The sequence below is a fragment of the Naegleria fowleri genome (genome assembly GCF_008403515.1).
Source record: "Naegleria fowleri strain ATCC 30894 chromosome Unknown tig48, whole genome shotgun sequence".
NCBI classification, from domain to species: Eukaryota; Heterolobosea; class Eutetramitea; order Acrasida; family Naegleriidae; genus Naegleria; species Naegleria fowleri.
The window spans coordinates 135,852-156,252 of NW_025407980.1; the positions used below are offsets into that span (position 1 = coordinate 135,852).

Genomic DNA, 20,401 nt, shown 5'->3' on the forward strand with positions numbered 1-20,401 from the left:
GATTTGAAAAATTGATGAAAAAGTGAAAAAGATTGTTGTCACAAAAGTTGACACAAACTGGTTTGAACTTGGAGTTTAATGGTTCATTAAGGGATGGCAATTTGATTGTTTTTATAAGGTATATGCGTTAAGAACAGTGCTCTTTTCCAATATAATGGTGTCATGATCCCAATTCATTCTGGCAAGCTTTGGAATGTACTCGTCAAGACGTTCTTTATGGAAGAATAATGGAACGCCTCTTCGCAAATTCTTATCCTCTTCACCCATGGAATCGAGATATGGACTTGGTAAAATAGAAGTTCTGCCCTCATGTAACAAAAGTAGTCGAGAAGAAGTCACAATAAGGAACAAACCAAAACCTGAAAAGTGCTCTCGGGCATGTCTTGTACATTTTCCAAGTGGCTGATCCTTGGAACATGAGCAATTTCTAAGCCAAGCAAGCTTTCCTGTGATCAAGTCAAGAGCAGGATTCTCTAACTTTTTACCGCATTCAGGACATGTCTCGTTGTGGTACTGGAGGAAAATATCTTCATATAATCGAGGTAGCTCAATGAAGGAAAATGGATTGCACTTTCCAAAGAATGGTAATAAAGAATCTGCTTGAAGAACATACAAACTTTCCTCTTCTTCTTCGAAATTTTCTGCCTCCAACACAATTACTGAAATAGATTGCATTGAGTATATTACTTGATCAATCCATTTTGTAATTAGGTCAATATGAGTTGAAGAATTTTTGATATTCATCAATAGTTCTCCAATTGAAGGTAGTTTCAAATAAGAAAGCAGTTGAGAGTAATCATTTCCATTTGGTAGTGTTTCATCAGGGAACAAGAACGAATGATATAACGCTGCTCTTCTCAAAAATGTCAACGAAAATTCTTCCATATCTCTCTCTGTAAAATCTGCAACCTTTCTCTCGAAATTCGATACAATTGGAATATTTGCTATTGAGGATATATCTTGATCTAGGCTTTCCATTCCAGTGCTGACATTAATTCCTAATCTAATATTGAATTGAATTATTATTTGAATTACGAGCGCCTGATATAAAAGTCCAAGTATTTCATGATACTGAGATTTCTTGAGCACAACTTCAGATGAAAAAAGCAAGGTAGTTATTCGAACTAGCAAAGAAAACATGTCACCGCTGAGCAATGGCAAGTACATTCTGTTTCCACTTCTCTTCTCCTCGTTATAGAGTTTGAGATTTTCAAATTCACTCAAGCCCATCAATGATGCATATAGGGCTTTCATTTGAAGAGAACATGTTTTCTTATTTTCATCGCTTAATTGTTGGTATGATATTAGAAGGTCAAAAAGATGAGAAATAGATTTTCTGCTCGATTCAGAAAGTGGAGAAACTATCGCCAAACTTGAGCCCCTTTGTAGTATTTCCTCCACAACTAGTTCGGAGATTAAAGCATTACAGAAGTATGAAGAGTCTGTTCTTTCAAAATTTTCAATAGATATTTCCAAAGGCTCTAAAGTATCACCAAGATCTTCTTTCTTTTTCCGAATGATCTTTTCTGAGAAAGTGGAAAATGTTGTGTTGGTTTTAACATCCTCTGGTGCATTCTTAATACTCAAGTTAGTAAATATGGATTTGACATCTTCCAAGTCTGGTAAAGAATAAGAATAGGTGCCGTTTGTATTGTCCACATGGGTGTGGGTGCTATAAGCCGTTATTGGACACAAGCAATTGACAACTCTGTTACAAACCGGGCAGAGAATCTCCATCGATTCCAAACTAATTTGACCGAATCCCTTATATCTTCTCCTTCTTGACTCCTCTTGAAGTAGGTTCGAGTAATATCTATCATAACAATCAGCATGACAGGCATGAGAACAATAATTGATCTGTACATTGTGCTCCTTGTTAATATCAGAAAACAATTCTGTAAAATCTCCAATATCAACCACAATTTTGTTTTCAATGTTTGGAAACACTTTTTGGTTGTCGTTAGAGTAGACAATATGAGGGAAGGGGTTCTTCACAATTTGACACATTAGAGAAAGAGAGGTATTTCCCTCCGGAGACTGGTGATCATGGCAAAAGGCACATTTAAGCTTATCTACGCTTTCAACCACTTCCTCATCTTCTTCGAGGCTCAATGCAAATTTTTGCTGGCTGGCTTTCATTTTCTCCAAGAGTTTTTGGCGATTTTCCAAAGCTTTCTGTTTTTTACGCTCTTTTTCATCCTTGTGGCCAGAACTCTCTGTTGTTGTCTTTGTCTCTAATATTATTTGGTCACATGTTTCATTCAGCTCGCTCAGTCTATTCAAAATATTTTCAACAAGCTCAGGTTGGCCTGAGACCTTGAGCAACAACTCCATAATTGAATGTTTTGATCCGTCTTCCATTTCAATGGACTGCAATACATACTTGATTGGAGACTCGTTTTCCTTGAATGGAATGTCAAGAGCATTGGAGACAGGAGAAAGTATGGTTTTTTGAGGAGGGCGTGTGAGTTTGTAATCTCGAGTGTCTAATGAATTTAACGAAGCCAGCAAGGCATGTAAAATATAGGGTGGCAGCTGCTCCGAGCTGCTAGTTTTCACAGATCTATACAACACCAAGAATATGATCTTGTAAAGATACGATGAAACAATCAAGTTCATCAATCCATGCTCAATTTGAGCATTGGCAGCATGTGATGGTTTTTCCAGGAACAAGGGTGCTGATGATTTGCCTCCATGCTGAGCTTTGTAATTTTCAATTGCTTGATAAAATTTTTGCGAGCTCATACTGATAAAGTAAGGGTTAAATTCGTCCCATTGGTTTGATTTTACAGTGAAATAACCTTGTTCATGTGATCCCTTTGGCTTGTGAAAATTAGCAACCTCATTCACTAACGCTTTAACATCAACATCTGATCTGAAGGACTTTGGAATGGAATTTACAATGTCACTAAATTTGCATTTTTGTTCTGAGAAGAGATAATGTAAAACATATTGGCGACAAACATCCCAATTGGTCATTGACTCCATGTTCACTCTGTTCGAGTAAATAGTCAATATCAGTCTAATAAATTCTTCCTCCAATACTGCACGTCTGTCTTCATCTTCTGTTGGTTTGCTCATGGTGTATAATTTAATGTGGCTCATAGTATTGTTAAATTTCTTTAGCAAAGTCTTGTATATAAGTTCATTGTTATCGATCAGACCAAATATCAGCTGAACTAAAAAGAAATCATTGCAGTAAGCGTAATCTGCAAATTTCTCGCTACAAAAGTTGTAGTGTTGATCAAGAACTTGTTTAACAAAAACATTAAAAGAATATAATGTAATCACATTCCAATACTTACTATGTTCATGGTTTCGTTGCCACAATCTTGCGTTAACTTGGGCACTCGTTACAAACTCTTTCAAAGGATGTTCAACAACTTGTAACAAAAACTTATTTGCAATATCTACACCACTTGGAGTGGTTTCTTTGAGAATATTTGAAATAGTGTCGCGAATTGAAAGAGTAGGATATCTAGCCATGAGTTGAATGAGCACAGTAGTAGTGAATCTTTGAATCGGCAAGTGGTACGTAATCGGAACATTGAATGGTTGCTCGTTCTTCACTGTTTCGTCGTTGTCGATTTCCACATTATCATCTTGAATAAATTTAGCAAGAGAACGAACTATCTGTTTGAGCATGCCCATGTAATTGGTATTTTCAGAAAATGTTTCAATAACGTTGGTGACTTTTCTCACAATCTTGGGCAATGTAATCATCTCCAAGTTAAATATTGTGTACCATTGGCTTTCATCGGTATCCAACCGTTTAATATCAGATGCTGCTTGAATATAGGATAAAAATGTCAAAAACTTATGTAAACATTCCTCGTTCAGTAATAGCTCTTCGCAAAATCGTTTGTGTATCACACAATATGATATATCAAAAATAACATGATACACTGCGTCAATTTTGTGCGTAGCAGACACAGGTTTGTAAAATAACTTGTTGTTTCTAGATTCGTCCATATGGGCTTCTTGTTCAATCATTTCAATTAAATTATCCAACAAAATGGACACAAGATTACAATTTTCTACTAAATGGGTAGCAACAGTAGGAGTGGTAAACAGTTGAACAGTAATGTTCGAAATATGAACATCTTTTGTTGATTCCTCTTCTTCTTCATCGTCTCCAACAAATGTGCTGGTCTCTTTCTTCTTTTTTGTGAAGGTAACATAATCTGATATAATTAGAGAATAATTTCTGACCAAGCATTCGGAAAAGAAGAGCTTGAATTCCGCATCAGTGATGAGTGCTGAATAAAGTTCATAAAATTTGGTTTTAGCAGATTGCGACATTTTTGGCATGGATTGCAATTGCTCATCCACAACGGTCATATTTTCTTTGCTTCCTATTTCTCTTAACTCATGGTACGCCAAATTTTTCAAACAAGGAGAAGGACTGATCGTTTCTGCAATAGATTCAATTAAGTAAACAAAGTTTTGATAAAGAGTTTGAAGTTGAAGAGATTTTTGTCTTTCTTTTTCATCTGCAAGGCTGTTAAACTTTTCTATTATCTTTCGTATGTACATCATGACCACCCCATCGTTACCGAATATTGATTTCATTAAAGCTTCAAGTAGTTTCTTGTAAGAATGATCCAGGTGTGATAACGGGTCACTTCTGCCGGTATGATCACAACAAAAACCAGTCTCAGACCATGCCTCTGCATCTCCGCAGTCACACATACCATTCGACGTTCTTGTCATGGTATACTCATGCCCTTCGTGATTGCCCTTTTTGAAACACTCTTCACAAATAGCACACGTTGGATCTTTTTGGCAAGTTTTGCATTTAAAGGCCAAATCACCAACAGTCCAAGTTTTACCACATACTCCCCTGTTCGTGGTAAGCATTTTTCGATAAACGTTCTGTTTTTTAGGATTGCCAAAGTACAAGAAAACTTCGAACCACTCAATGGCATTAATGACCGCTTCATCAGTCGGAACCTTTGCGTCAGAAACTGTTTCTGGAGCAAATCCTCTCAGTAATTGCATAAATGTTTGAAGATTAGGTGCAGTTCCGCCGTTTAACAATTGTTGAAGTTGATTTCTAGCAAAATTTTGTCTTGTTGGAAGTTGTAATTCCTGTTCTTGATGTTTAGGAATTTCAAAAACAACATCTCTAAAAAACCCGATCATGTGTCTTGTTCTTTCTTCATCACTCCACTTTGTATCATTCCAATACATTTTGAAAGTAATCTCTTGCTCCTGTTTCGATCATTTCACCATTGCCATATATTTTTCTAAGATCTTCCAAAATATTCTTATCGGTGGTATAATATTCAGAAGAAGAGTTGTTGTTATTCTTGTTTTCAGCTCGAACAGCCCCCTCTGATGATGATGCCGATGACCGATTTCCAAAGAATGATGAGAACATTTTTTTTAATCTTAAAAATAAACCGAGAATCCAATCATTGGATCGAATGCAAAAACCTTTTCATAGTTCTTCTTATGAAGCGTTTGCCTTCCAACATCAACGCGTGTACAATGCAGATCGTTTGTTCAATGAATTGGATGGCAGATATGTCTTCTTCGTGCTCCATAGTCTTCATCATGTTGAAGGAAAAGCGAAACTTGATTTCATACTTGGGTGGCGTTTTCGAGAGAATCAGCAAATGATCGAGAAATCAAAAACCAAATCATTCTAGCACTGATATTATGTTTTGAGAAGGAAGCTTTGTTTCCTAATTGTGGAATATTTTGTTTTTCAGTAACAATGAAATTGGTAAATTTCGCACTGCTATGTTCATGATCCATTTCCACATTGTCCGTCACATCTTTGAAGGATGAATAAAATCGCTTCTTGATCCAACCAATGTTCTCAAAAGCAGCAGATAATTCCCACGATTTGCTTTTTCTACAAATTGAGACATTAATTTCTCTCAAAGTTAAGAATGACAAAACATATTCATGCACAATACTGAACGGTTCAGCTTTTTGAAATCATGGAGTTTCTGTTGAAATTTTCGCTGACCTTCAACAACGACGTGAATTGAGGGCAAAAGCAGCCAACACCCATTCAGCCAAGATAGTCCTCGTTGCCAAAGTTATATCTATGAAAGCTCAAAAGTATCAAAAGGATGGGGACTAGGATTAGTATCTGTTGTTAATACATGCCCTACATACCTAATTTAATTAAAACGAGGAAATTCTTGATGAATTATGACACCTATTAAGGGTCATCGTTAGCCTTCATCTGATAAAAGATGACATTGGTATTGACTTAATCAATGATGAAGTGCCCCATTACGAAAAGATGGACTCATGGGTACCAGACTATGTAAGGAGAATATGTGACCTAAACAAAAGAGGAATTGGTTATTTGGATTGAAATGTATTTACTTTGTTTGGGCATGTGAGTCTGATGACCGTATGGAGTGCTTGGACTTCGATGTCTGGAGAATATTGTTTCAAATCACAATACTATCATTTTGATGTATTTCATATTGGTGAAGAATATTGAGCCTCAATGCGTTCCTCTTCAAGAGATTCACCAGGAAGGTACATTCTTCCGTGCTTGTTAATTTTCATGGAAATTTTCTTTGCCTTGTGTATCTCTCTCTGTTACGCCACTGAACGTGTTCCGATTCTCATTTTTACCATTTGGTAACGCTCGGGAGAGTTGCGGTTGCTTTGAAGAGTTCTTGACTGCTCTGGAGTCGTCTCTGAAAAATAACGATCCGTGATCACTCTGGAGCAGCGCGGAGATCTCTGGAGGTGTTCTGGCTGATGCAGAGCACTCTCGAGCTGTTCGGAGTGTTGGATAAACAAAATTATTATGAGCTCATTCATCAGTTTCTGTTTCCCACTCATCATCACAATCCATAGTGTCATCATCACCAATATCATCTTCATCATCATCAGATTCATAGGCTCTAATTCCAGAAGTATATTTGTATTTGTATATTAAATAGAGAACTATTTTGCAAAGAAAATGATGACTTTCCAAAATTTCGTCGGCTGATCCTTTTGCTCTAAATTTTTCTGACATACATTTAAATTTCTTTAAATGACAGATAGCATTTTCAATTATTCTTATTTTTGCAATGTTGTTTCCTTTTGGATTCAGAATTTACAAGAGGAAGATCTTCCACTCTCTCTTCATCATCCATCGCACTTTCTCTTTGCAACGAGTTTTCTTGCTGTTGACGAGGCAAATATTTTTTTATTATCCATACTCCAATGTTATCTGCGAACGGTACACCCAGGGATTTATTGTCATTGATTGCACTTGAAATTTCTCTACTTAGAAAGAAGTCTAAAATGAAAATTAGTGATATTTACTGTGGAACCATGTTTACAACTGACATTGTTGATATTATTCAATCATCGATTGGAAAATTAGAGGATATAGGTCATGTTTACTCATGTGTTGGTTTGGATTCCATTACTTTTGAGCAATCATTACACATATTAGACAAAATGTATGATATTGAAGCTATTTTAAAATCATCCAATACCTCCAAAACTGACCTTTATCACTCTATTCAACACATATTCCCAACAAGAAGAAGAGTAGTTGGGCTTGTTGCCTCTCATTTAGAAACAACAAAATCTCTCGATATTGAAGAAAGTTTCAGAACAAAAAGGGAAGAGTTTGTGGTCAGGTGGAAAAAAATGTATTAGATAAGTTTGATCAAAAAAGTCAAACGACCGTCTTGATGGTAATTTTTTGTTGGACATTGTGATAACAAATGAATACGGAAATCAGTTACTTGCGACAGAGCATTAGCTTCTTCATTGGTAGGAACTGGATTAGGAAAATCCAATTTTTGACTTTTATGATACTACCAACGGCGATAAGTATCATTTTGATACCTCAGACTCAATTCTTAAACATGTTTCAAAAAACGTTTTAGAAAAGAAATATCCAGACATGAGTCTACAAGTCAATAATTCAATCACAGTATTGAACTCTCTATTATCTATCAAACAACATGACCCTAAGAAATGGGAAGAGGTATTTTCTCTTTTATTGCAACATCATAGCGGAGGGCTTATTAAGGACAACAAAATCCTTTCAAAATTAATATTAAAAGAGAATACAACAACGTGGAAAAAGAAAAAGAACAAATCGACATCACATTCAACATTGCAGAAAAGACCATATTCTCTATTGCTTAACCACAAATTTGTAATCAAGACGTTTATTCGATCTAACGATTATTATCGAAAATATTACACACCAAAATGGGCCAAAGAAGTCATCACAAACTCAAAGTCTACTAACAAAAATATGTTCGGTGATATTTTATACTTTCATTGTTTATTGAACTATAACAAACATGTAGAAGAGTTTGAAAGTTCCACAAATAATTCCATTACATTTAAAGACATTATAGATGGATTATATTTTTTTCCCTCTATATATTGTCACGCTGATGGTATTTGTTTAAACTTTTCAGAGCAACCTTATGGTTTTTTTATGAGCAACAAATTGCATAATTGTAAGAGAGAAAAATTTTTTGAAAATATTAGAAAAGGATGATAAATTGTGTGATATGTTCTGAACGTAGTGAAGGGCATGAATGTTTCGATTGTAAACAATTAAAGAGTTTGGTTGAGCTTGAAAAAATTTTTTCCATGCTCAAAAAATTTTCTGCATATTAACGATTAGTCTCTCTTTGCGTTGCTTAGTGACTTCCCACCCATTCACACTCCCACCCACTTGCTTTCTTAAGCTTATTCAAGTACCTTTTTCGCTGATCGGAATGTTCTTGTGGTAAGGAAGAACATTGTTACAGTGCAGGTCCACCTTGATTCGAATCTTTTCGGCAAGGATTTTATTGAGCTAACTATATAATTTTGTTATTTAATTTCATTTATTTAATTCATCATGTTTTCATGATATTCATGGATTTATCAAGCAATTGTTTAAATGCGACCTCATATCATGGAGTCTTCGTCTCTGCCACCTAACTGTGACTTCTTGCGCTTCACATCATGTAGTCGTTACTTCTGCCTTCATCCTTCCTGCTTCCTTGCGTTTCTTTGGTTTTCTCCTTTTTTTTTCCGCTGAGCGGTTTTTGGAGTTTTTTACCTTCTCAAATCTTAATTAATACTCGGGACTCTGCTGAATAAAGTCAATTGACAAAATATGCAGAAAATCCCACAAACACCGGACCTTTATTAAGGTCGGGTGTTTGAAGAGACCACAAACCCATTAGTCCTTCCTTTAATTAACAAACGAATTTTATTGTTTACTCTTTCGAAACAATCAAGTCTGTGAAGACGAAGTACTTTTACAAAGAAAAATTTGGTACAAAACTTTGTTCAGGCTGTAATTGGTGGACTGAGCAACAGGAGTTTATGACAACACTAACCGACAAGGAGAGATTGATTCCTCTCGTAGCACATATACACGTAAACTTTCAAACAATCAATAAGAATGGGGGTAAAATTAAAGATTACTCTAAAAAAGGAAAATATTTAATTCTGAGTCCAGACTCAAATTGCGGAATGGATATTAATTCGGAAATAACAGCAATATAAAATTGTTGAAAAAAAGAAAGATTAGAAATAAAAATACCCGCACCTCTACGCTGACGTCATGTAATTACTTTTATCAATAGATCCAAATATTCACAGTAAATCCATGGATTGTCTAAAAGATTGCAAAATTTGTGGCCCTTATAACACCCTCTGTGATGGAAATGCAAAAAGTTTCAAATAAAATTTACCTTAAAAAATGATTACATACCCTCTCGAATTCATATGAACAGTGATTTCCTATTTCATCAGCGATAACTCAAGGACAAATACCAACAAAATGCAACAATTTCCTATTTCTCAACAAAACAACAGTAAATTTAAGACTACACAAAACTTTATTGATCTGGCATACGGAAATTCATTCGATCCACATACAACCACAACTTCCTTGCATCTAAATGTTCTGCAAATGGACATTCATAAGGAACATGATAGGCATTAGGTGTTGTCGCACACCAAGTGTTCGCCAAAAGGTTCACAGTGGTGGCATAAAGACCTTCATGTTGTCTTAATCGTTGTTGCATGGGTAAATAATACCATTCCACCATGGCACCAAAATTACCTCCAATATTTGCAAAATCAGATTGTGAAACTGTTTTGGCATTCATTGAAAGAGGACATCCAGCCTGTGTGGAATAATGACAAAGTTCATTCAATAACTGATCACACTCTTCATCAGAGACGACATTTTCCACTACCACATAACCATATCGATGAAAGAAATCAATATGACGTTGAGTGAGACGCGAATGTTGATTCAAAATGGGTTGAATTTGATCATCTGGTTGCAATAAGGTCTTGTAAGATCTCTCATTGTACAAGCATTGACCAAGAGGTGTCAATGGAATTAAATCCTTCTCCACACTCAATACTTGTTGTTCCATCTTAAACTTGGAATTGAAATCGTCAGGATGTTCAAAGTTCTTTCGTTTTTGTTTGAGAGTTTCAATAGTTCTTTCATTCACACGATGAGCCACTGAATAGGCATGATAGAAAACAGAACGAGGACGATCCATTTCATTCGCATCTGAATTTCTATGAGCCGTTCGAATATCAAAGTATAAAAAATCACCCTTCTTAATGGGATGATAAGGAATGGCATCATGTTCTGTCACCATCTTTCTCATATAATCAAGGCAATCATCTGCATTCATGGGTTGCAATAATTCTGCACTTGGTGGAGGTGCATTCCAATTCGGTGGCACTCGTTTCACTTTTCTCACCATTTCAAACAAGGGTTCATCTTCTTCTTTCTGATTGAAACGTACATGATACGAAGAAATCCATGGGGATTTGATTCGTTTGGATTTTCCTTCTCGAAACTTGTCGTCACACGCAGGAAAGTATCTCTCTGCAACGGAAGCGAATCCAGGAATCAATTCGAGACCTCCTTCTTTCTTGTTGGGATTTTCGTGTCCATCGGTTAAACACAACATGGATTGGAATGGTCGGAAACGATCCAATGGACCATAGGTGAAATCACTCTTCAATTTTCCCCATAAATTGTATGGCCATGAATCCAAATGGAGACCAGTGCCTGTTTGTATGAGTCGATCTTCTTCATTTGTAGATTCGGCTGCTTTCTTTCGGTAATATTCCTTTTTGAAGGATTTGACATTGGACTTTTTCGGAGCGGAGTTGGACGGAGTAGTTGTGGTGCTCCGATTGGAAGTTCCATTATTATTATTAGAGGAGGTGGAAGAAGAAGAGGAAGGTGTCACATGCTCTGACTTGAAGTTAAAAGTTTTGTTCTTGCCCATGGTTGTTGTTATTGTTGTTCGGATTATTGGATGGAAGGATTGGGAGGAGTGAATGAATTTTTTTGTTTTTCTTTTGTTTTTTTTCCTGTTGAGTTCAATTTGAAGTGACATTTTCAAAAATAGAACAATTTCAAAGTTGAAGTTGTGGTGAATTTGAAAAGCTGAACACTCTTACAAAAAGTCGTCAATTCATACTGTTTATTAATATTAATACATATTATAATAATCAATACTACTACTATGAACTAATTATACGAATAATAATAATAATACTAATACCATTATTCACACCACACACGGTAAGAGCTCTCCAAAATATTGAATCGCACAAAAAATGTCCTCCCAACAACAACATGAACCTCTCAACTCAACTCCCACCATCATCACACTCTACGCCATTCGAACTGCAGCGAGTATGATTCCACACATTTTACTTTGTGAGATGAAACTCCAATACGACATTAAATTTCTCAATTCATCCAACAATGAACACAAAAGTGAAGAATATTTAAAGATCAATCCGAATGGTGTCGTTCCGACTCTGATCATGAAAGAAGAAGGGGGTACCGATGAGCTTGTTTTGTTTGAAACAAGTGCCATCTGTTTGTACTTGACGGATCGTTTTCCACAATTTAAATTAGCTCCACCATTGAATACTAAAGAAAGAGCTCTGTTTTATCAATATCTTGCACTATTGTCAACTGGCATTCAACCGGATATGATTTTATTTTACTATCCTCATCGATATGTGAGTAGTGAAGATCAGTATGCGACTTTTAAATTGGAGACAGAGAAGAGAATTTATGAAAAGTTCAAAATATTTGATCGAGTCTTGTCGGATGGAAGAAGTTACTTGTTGGGTGATGAGTTTTATTGTGTGGATATTTATTTGTTTATTTTGTCCCGTTGGTCAAGAAATTTTGAAGCTTACAAGGCAAGAGATTTACCTCATTTGGGTCCATATTTGAAGAGAATTTTCGAAAGAGAATCTGTTCAACAAGTGTTCAAGATTGAGGAAATTCAAGAACCATACTATTAAGAGAATGCAACTCAAAATTATACAGAGTTTGTCTTGTGTTTTCTTACTAATAAACACCAATTGCCAGTGTCGAAATATGAATCAACAATGTCCACACCTTTGACTTTGGTGAGTAAAAGCTCATCTAACTCTCCTTGCTTGTACACGTGGCAATAACGCTTCACAGTGACTTCATTGTCCTCAATTGGTGGTGGTTGAGAGTCGCCATCATCATCCCCTTCTTCTCCATGTGATAAATATTTTGCTTGCAACTTCCATGGAACAAACACATCTTGACTTTGGAATTTTCTCTTTGAATGTTGTTCTTGCTCAAAGCTCCAGGCATAAATGAGAATAAGGCCATTTGGCTTTGTCACTCTCACCAACTCTTTTAGGAGTCGAATTCTTCTAGCGACAGAACTAATATGATGCAAGACTGCAATGTTTAGTGTTGCATCAAAACAATTACTCTTGTAGGGAAGATTGAGAGCGTCTGAGACAGTCACATCAAAACCTTTCTGCACACAAATTTCACATAATTTTTCACTTCTATCCGTTGCAATCCAAACACACTTGGGATTAAGCCCAATATATTTTCCATTGCCACATCCAATGTCACCCACCACGGAATAGCTGTAATTCCACATTATCGTTCAATAATAATTAATTATTGTCGTGGACAATTTGATGTTATACCAATTAAGTGTTGATTCCATCAGATACTTACTCTGGAAGTGATTTAATGAACTCTGCAACCTTTGGCCATGCGTAATGTCTAGTGTTGTCCCAGTGAGATGCTATAGTATTGTATGTCTTTTGAACATATTCAAGTTCTAGATTAGTTGTGCTCAGTTGTTGAGAATATGGAAGATTGTGTGCGACATAATCTTGCTGTTGTGAATCACAAACCTCAACCCATTTACAATTGCAAGATCCACTTTTTCTTACAGATCTAATTGTGAGAGAGACTCTTCGTTGCCTCTTTCTGATCTTTCCATTGACTCTGTCCAACTCACGACACATAATAGCATGTCTCCACAAATACCTAGCTTCTCCAACCAGTACTGCGAGAGATCTTCTTGGCAAATCGACATACTTCTTCTCAATGACTTCATCATTGACGCATTTGGAGAAATACATCACGGTGCTACTAAGCAAAGAGATAAGAAAGAGTCCATCATTAAATGGGCCATGTACATCAATGTGAGGTCGAATTCCTTGACCTGGTAGATACTCATTAATTGTTAACTGATCCGCTTGATAGGTTTCAAAATCAAAAGATGAAAGATATTCATCATTCACAAATGTTGGATCCTTTTCCTGTTGCTTTGTGGTCAGCAAGCCCTTCATCCTAGGAATAATGTTCTGAACATAATCTGGAATTGGATCTACCTTACCATTAAAATCGATCGATCTAATATCATAGTCAAACCTGAATCCATAGTGTTGAACTCTTCTTTGAAGTTCCTGAACCCAATCATGCTGATCGACTTGTTTTATGATTTTCTCCTCTTCTTCTTCTGTGAGGAAGTTCTCAATCACTATCAAACCAGGAATTTTCACGTGCTCTGTGGAAGAAGTGCATTCAATACTCCAACCTTTTACGTGCTTCTTTTTTCTCTGTTCTTTAGTTTCTGTTGCTGTGTCTGCATACGACACGTGAAAAAACGGATATTTCTCATTAAGATAGTGTTTCACTCGTTCAGCTTCTTCCGAATCTCCAAATACAACATAGATTTGAATGGTCGGATGAGATGTAACAACATCATGTCCATCATGATCACTCGAAGAAGCCTCTTGTTGTTTCTTTCTTTCGAGCTTTTCCTTCTTTTTACGTTTCAATTTTTGTTCTCTCACGAGTACGGTTTCCACCTCCGTATTCTCTACATTTTCCGATATTTCCTTGATGATCCAATCCTCATACAATTTATACAAGTCGGAGGAGGAAGTTGTTTCGTGTTTGTTGTTCTTTAAAACATTGGTTACGTTCGTTATAAACAAGTATGGCGTAGGAATGGTTTCATCTTTGGGCTTAACAAAATAATAGGTTAAGGCACTTGTTGCTGAGGTGGTGGATTGTGTGGTTGGTGATGATTCAGTACTGTTGTCATGGTGAAGATGATGACCTCCGTGCGTTAGTAGAGAGGATTCCGATGACGAGGATGAAGCTTGTTGCATTTTTGTTCTTGCAGCACACACTCAAAATTTGCACTCACGAAACACATTGTCAAAAATTTAATTGGCTCGAGTTGAACCATGAACTCTTAATTTCGTAAGTCTCTAATGAGGAAATTTAAATAGGTCGGATTTTAGGATTGGATTGGATTGACTGATAGGAAGTTCAAAAACAATCGCTGGAGCAATCCGATCCAATCCGTCGATCCTGGTTAATTAAATTACCTCAATAAAGCATCTCTGCAGTAAGATGTAACCAACCATTGAGTATGAGTCAAGCACGGTAATTATGCTTATTAAGGCAATTTTTTAATTTCATGAACTAACTATTAAGCGAAATATATCTTCGATCTCGCTTACAGTACAAGCAGAAACAACACAAGCAACAAATGCACCCAGTGCATACACAACATCCTATAGCAGCAATACTTGCAGCAATAATCACCCAATAATAAACTTCACGAATGATACAGGTTGCATAATAGGATTCTTCAGATTCGATATAATAAACTAGGCCTCCACGATGCACAGTACGAGAAGTGGGACTTCCTAAAATTGGTAAAGCTCTCCAACACGTTCCATTAATTCCCAATGGAATCACTCTACTTTTACCATCATCAGAGGGATTTGTACCTGTGACTGTGAAAAAACCTTTAGAAATATAAACACAATCCTTATCAGAGACACAATCCAAGTGATCATGACATTTCGAAATATCTTGAAGTTTGTTGCTTTGGGTTGGATTTGTAGATGGATGTTGAAAGATGCTACTATTGGACTCCACAATATTGGGTAATTGTCTATTACCACATGTTTCAAAAAGTGGATCCATGCACATCTCAGTAAAGAGCGAGATAGGCTCGTTCGGGATGGGACATTGAGAGGTCGACAATTGGTAAGAACCTGTGGATTCATCAAAAACCGAAACGACCGAGACACAAGTATCCGATGTAGCACACCATAGACATGAATTATCAGCAGCCTCAACACAACTCGTGCAATCGGAGAAGGTTTTACAAAAATCTTGGGCACACACCAACTTGGAGCCTATGAATGAGAGGAGAAGAAGGAAAACAAGAAGGGATACAAGCGGAATGGAATTCAATAATTTAAGAGGGGATGAAGATGATGAAAATTTGGATAAAGTGGATCTTGATGAAGAGTCTAACGATGATGATGAAATTTCAGACGTGATGATGGAACGAGCGTTGCAACCATTCGACTCGTCATAACAATGATGATTAAAAGTACCGCTCCAAGCATCACCACGATTCACCCTTTTTGTACGATCATCATCATCACACACAAAACATTCACGTGAATTATTGGACTTCGGAATTGTGCAAGCACTCCGACGAATCCCACTCGTCGTCGTCGTCGTCGAGTCTTTCACTTCTGAAACGATCAGAACATTCATTGGCCCATTCAACGCGTTATATTTTTCTTTCTGTTACAACATTTAAAGCCTCGTGAAAAGAAACACGAACGAATTGTAATATTCGGGTAGTACTTACACAGAAAGTGTGTCTCATGCATTTGGATGAGGAATTTAAATAGATCGGATTTTAGGATTGGATTGACTGATAGGAAGTTTAATGGATACAAGGTCTGTCGACTGTCGTTGTTGTACACGTGAGATGATAGTAAGAGTCATGTCAACTCCAAAAGTGTCACTTGCCATCAAAAAAATGCAGTACTGCAATCAGAGACGGAGACTCTTCACACGACAACGTCGATCATCCACCACCATCAACAACAGGATTACCTTCTTCTTTTTCCTCTTTTCGTGCTTGCTTTTTCACTCGTGTGTGACATGGACAACTGCAACCACTACCTCCACACACAAAGAACATTTTCGAAAAATTCATTTCGGAAGTTATCAATGCAATCGTTATAGTCTCATCCCAAAACTCCATCTAGTTCCGAACCTCAATGATAAATCTTACTATACACCTCCAGATACTTTAATGGCCTCTTGTAAATTTGAAAATTTATGTCTCACTCAAAGTGGTGAATTTGTGTTGTTTCAATCCAATGATCGAATACTTCACAGAGTTGATATCAATGAGTTAAATTCATCCAAGCCATGGGTATTTGTACAGGGATCTACGATTGATTCGAATTGAGGAAATTTTCACATTCGAAATGTGAATGGAGATTTAGTCCTGATTGATCGTTCGCAAAAACGCCACACAAAAGCATTTGTGAGAACAATCCACAAAAAAGAAAATTCTTGCAATAGTGATGATGATTGGAACGATCCTGTTTGCCTATCTCAAGTCGAAGAAGAAATCAAATATGTGCCCATTGAACTCTCTCCAAATTTTACCTATTATGAAAAACCAGTGTATGCTCTCCAACGATATGCAGCTGGAAATGTTGGTCACCTTTTCTCAGAATCCTTTGCAATGATTATGGGCTTAATGATGAATTTTAAACCTTCAGAAATTGAAACATTGAACGATCATTACATTTTGTTTTTGGATGATCTCTATGATTTGAAAGGAGAAAATTGGAGAGGAGCTTATCAATACGATTCAAGACAGGCAGAACGTGTTTCGTTATTGACCATGTCACTCTTGAGTAATCAATCGGTTTTACAGCTCTGTCGAAGAGATGGAATTTGGAGGATTGAAAATGCTCCATGTCGTATCCTAAAAGAGTCAGAAAAAGATCCAATTTCACACCAGGAAGAAATTTCATCCATGACACTTGATTCTTGTTTTTCAAATATTTATATGGGTTATACTGTCAGCAATTTGATATTATTTCCTTATGGAAAAGAAGCTCTATTCATGAAAATACGAGAATTAGTTTATAGAAATTTAAGAATATTTCCATACGATCAGGAATTCAACACAATGAATTCTCATCAGAAAAAAAAGCGACAATTCAGAAATTACTTGCTCGAAAAAGATATTACGGTTGTGATTCACAAAAAAGATGTAAAAGCACGTCACGGTCAAGCTCTTGTCAATGCTGACCAACTCAAAGATTACTTACAAAAAGAACTACCCAAACATCCATCCGTTCAACAATTAATTCATTCTTCAAGAATCTATTCGAAAAATAACAAACAACAGAGAAAATTACGAATTGAAACTATTGATCTTTCTTCATTTCCAAATATTGTTGACCAAATTCATTACTTTTCCAATGTTGATGTTTACATTACAGATCAAGGAAGTGCTGCTTATTATTCCATATTCTTCCGTGAAGATACTACTGTTTTTGTGTCACCTCAATGCAAGAGATTGAAAAGAGAAATTCAGTGTTATACCTCTCATGGATGGATGGTTCTTTCTTCATTACCAAATGTTCAAATGTTGGATATTATGGAACTTAATAATGGTCAAGCACAATGCAAATTTCAACCAGCACCTCATTTATATGAAAATTGTAATTTCAAATTACCATTGAAACTCATGTTCCATCAAGTCGTGAAGGCACTTTTAAAAAGATATAGAAATTTGTGAACCACAAACCCATTAGTCCTTCCTTAAATTAACAAACGAATTTTATATTGTTTACTCTTTCGGAACATTGTGAATTTGTGAAATTACAATTCATGCATGATAAGAGGTGACAAGAGGGACGTCAAGCGAAATAAATACCTGTAAAATGAGATGACGATATGCAAAACAGAAATCCCTCTAAGGTCGAGATCACAATTATTTATTGTTATTGATTTTAGAAACTAGCGACATTTCTACTGCCAGCCTGCTAATTTGTAGTGCATGCAAAAATAAAGAATTCAAAAAGCAAGGAAAATCCAATCTTGGATTTTCCATCTCAAGAGTATAACGAGAATAAATTCACAACACTTTGCGTTCTATTGAAAACCTGCTTTTCAGCTTTGATAAAAAGCTTTTCAATAGAACAAGCTTGAGGATAAATTGTTTGGGAGATGAATCTCTCCGACATTTGATGTCTGTCACACGTTCGAATGAAAAATAATCCTTCTCCTTCTCGTCTTGTCTCATGTTGAAATCACAACGATACTCATTATCCCGAAAGTGTTTTTATTTCATCATCATCACGATTGCTCTTTATATTCTTCTTATCTTGTTCAATTCGTTTCATCATCGAAACATCAACAACAAAAACGGAGAAAACCTTTTGCATCATCCTTCTCATCATCAACAACAAACAAAACCTGGAATACAAATCATCCTGAATGCCTTGTTGGATATCACAAAGAGCGAACAAGCGATGAATGCATTGAAAAAAGAATGGAATGTAATGGTTTCAACAACGTTGATGAGAAATATTTTCACAACAGAAAGTTTTAATGTCTCACTTGGAAAGTTGCTCTCCGATATGATTTATAGCCGAACACGAGTGGTGACATGTCAAAATAGGGAGAATGGTTTTGGATTGAGATGTGGATTGACCAATCAATTGTATGAAATGATTCAATGTGTGTTTTTAAACTTGCATTTTCAAAATTTGGTAAATTCTCAGAAAGATGATCAAGTGGAAGGTTTTGGATCGAAAGTGGTGGCCATGTTAGAACCAAATTTATGTGTGTCTGGATCGTTTACTTTGTGTTCATGTGGACATTATCTTCCATTTTCTAAATTGTTTAATTTTGACAAATTCTCCAAACTTGTTGGATCGAAACAAGTTTGGCAACGAATCACCACACAAGTCAATTATTCAAGAATTGAAGATGTGTTTTGGACAAATCAAGACAAGATGGAAAATCAATTTCCAAGATTGGATTTTCCATGGCATCGATTGAATCGTGATTTTTTTCTTCAATTACTTCAAAAACGAGTGGAATTGGATGGAAATTCTGTGAATATGATCACAGCACTTGAATTTGGAGAAATGGATTGTATTAGAAATGAATTGATCAATGACAATTCAACTCGAAGAGAATTACTCACAATCTTGATTGCAGAAAATAACTCTGAGAAAGAAAGCATGTTACAACATTTAGTGACAATTGTGAGCAAGAAATGCAGGTATCGTGTGGAAGAAATGGAGCGTGACGACAAGTTGATGTCTGACATTAACACAAAAATAGAAGAAGCAGTGAATATGGATTATTATACATTCCACTCGTTTGAAGAAGCGAGCTCTAGCAAGTTTACATTTTACAATTCAATAGTGAAAACTCAAAAAGACAACGATTTATCTAAGGTCATCAATTTAGGAAGAGTTTATGCTTGGTACAATCCAATATTACCTCCTGAATTTCAATTATATTCAGAAATGTATTTACAATTGGAACCCAACAAAAAAATGTCTGCAACAATTGATTACTTTTTGGAATATTTAAGAAAAGAAGCTATTAAGAAGAAGTTTCATGTGGATACTACAAGTAATAGAACCATTGTCATTCATGTTCAAATGCCTTCCGAACAAGAGACGAAAATGTATTTTACATGTCAACGATTACCTTTGATGAACAACACATTTGATTGGGTGAATTTCCTCAAAAACGATGTCAAGGTTCAGAAAGGAGATTCCATTATGGTCATTGGTTATGGTTTTCAACATTTCATCAGTACGGACGAAGAGAAATTCCCTTCTCAAAAAGTTTTCGACCAACTCGGAGCATTCCTTTTCACACAAACGGACATTATTGGACCAACACATATTGGCAATATTTACTACAATTCACTCTATGCATTCTTTATGAGCTTGAAAGTAGATCTCTTTGTGTCGGGAGTGTGTGGTTCACAATTTGGAAATCATGCCTTGTTTTTGAGAAGAATGCAACACAAGAGGGCCTGTATTGCCTCTCATGTCGATCAAAGTACCTTTTTCAGGGAAACTCCCATTGCGAAATACGGTTATGATGAGCAATTGGTGCAACGACAATTGAATCGAACGATGGAAGAAGTCTATCATTATCCTAATTTTGTGTATGGAGTGTTATTTAAGGCATCTCGATGCAAGTATGACCATGTGTAATGTCAATTTTCCAAAAATGCATAAA

The 20,401-nt window shown here is 36.1% G+C and overlaps 8 protein-coding genes across 8 annotated transcripts; 4 read left to right on the plus strand and 4 right to left on the minus strand.

The window, feature by feature from the left end:
• Window positions 1–111: 111 nt before the first annotated feature.
• FDP41_005758 (uncharacterized protein) lies at window positions 112–5,383 on the minus strand (the record flags this gene model as incomplete). The annotated part of the gene is made up of 3 exons (XM_044709317.1): window positions 112–3,251; window positions 3,306–5,091; window positions 5,192–5,383. The coding sequence occupies 3 exons, from the start codon at window positions 5,381–5,383 to the stop codon at window positions 112–114; spliced, it is 5,118 nt and encodes a 1,705-aa protein (XP_044559718.1).
• Window positions 5,384–7,188: 1,805 nt separating this feature from the next.
• Window positions 7,189–7,632, plus strand: FDP41_005759 (uncharacterized protein; the record flags this gene model as incomplete). The annotated part of the gene is made up of 1 exon (XM_044709318.1): window positions 7,189–7,632. One exon carries the CDS (start codon window positions 7,189–7,191, stop codon window positions 7,630–7,632), a length of 444 nt encoding a protein of 147 aa, XP_044559719.1.
• Window positions 7,633–9,833: 2,201 nt separating this feature from the next.
• Window positions 9,834–11,258, minus strand: FDP41_005760 (uncharacterized protein; the record flags this gene model as incomplete). The annotated part of the gene is made up of 1 exon (XM_044709320.1): window positions 9,834–11,258. One exon carries the CDS (start codon window positions 11,256–11,258, stop codon window positions 9,834–9,836), a length of 1,425 nt encoding a protein of 474 aa, XP_044559720.1.
• A 334-nt stretch (window positions 11,259–11,592) lies between these two features.
• Window positions 11,593–12,297, plus strand: FDP41_005761 (uncharacterized protein; the record flags this gene model as incomplete). The annotated part of the gene is made up of 1 exon (XM_044709321.1): window positions 11,593–12,297. One exon carries the CDS (start codon window positions 11,593–11,595, stop codon window positions 12,295–12,297), a length of 705 nt encoding a protein of 234 aa, XP_044559721.1.
• Window positions 12,298–12,314: 17 nt separating this feature from the next.
• Window positions 12,315–14,454, minus strand: FDP41_005762 (uncharacterized protein; the record flags this gene model as incomplete). Its single annotated transcript, XM_044709322.1, has 2 exons — window positions 12,315–12,909; window positions 13,004–14,454. 2 exons carry the CDS (start codon window positions 14,452–14,454, stop codon window positions 12,315–12,317), a joined length of 2,046 nt encoding a protein of 681 aa, XP_044559722.1.
• Window positions 14,455–14,773: 319 nt separating this feature from the next.
• Window positions 14,774–15,868, minus strand: FDP41_005763 (uncharacterized protein; the record flags this gene model as incomplete). The annotated part of the gene is made up of 1 exon (XM_044709323.1): window positions 14,774–15,868. One exon carries the CDS (start codon window positions 15,866–15,868, stop codon window positions 14,774–14,776), a length of 1,095 nt encoding a protein of 364 aa, XP_044559723.1.
• Window positions 15,869–16,139: 271 nt separating this feature from the next.
• Window positions 16,140–17,927, plus strand: FDP41_005764 (uncharacterized protein; the record flags this gene model as incomplete). The annotated part of the gene is made up of 2 exons (XM_044709324.1): window positions 16,140–16,428; window positions 16,615–17,927. The coding sequence occupies 2 exons, from the start codon at window positions 16,140–16,142 to the stop codon at window positions 17,925–17,927; spliced, it is 1,602 nt and encodes a 533-aa protein (XP_044559724.1).
• Window positions 17,928–18,771: 844 nt separating this feature from the next.
• FDP41_005765 (uncharacterized protein) lies at window positions 18,772–20,376 on the plus strand (the record flags this gene model as incomplete). Its single annotated transcript, XM_044709325.1, has 1 exon — window positions 18,772–20,376. The coding sequence occupies one exon, from the start codon at window positions 18,772–18,774 to the stop codon at window positions 20,374–20,376; it is 1,605 nt and encodes a 534-aa protein (XP_044559725.1).
• Window positions 20,377–20,401: the final 25 nt, after the last annotated feature.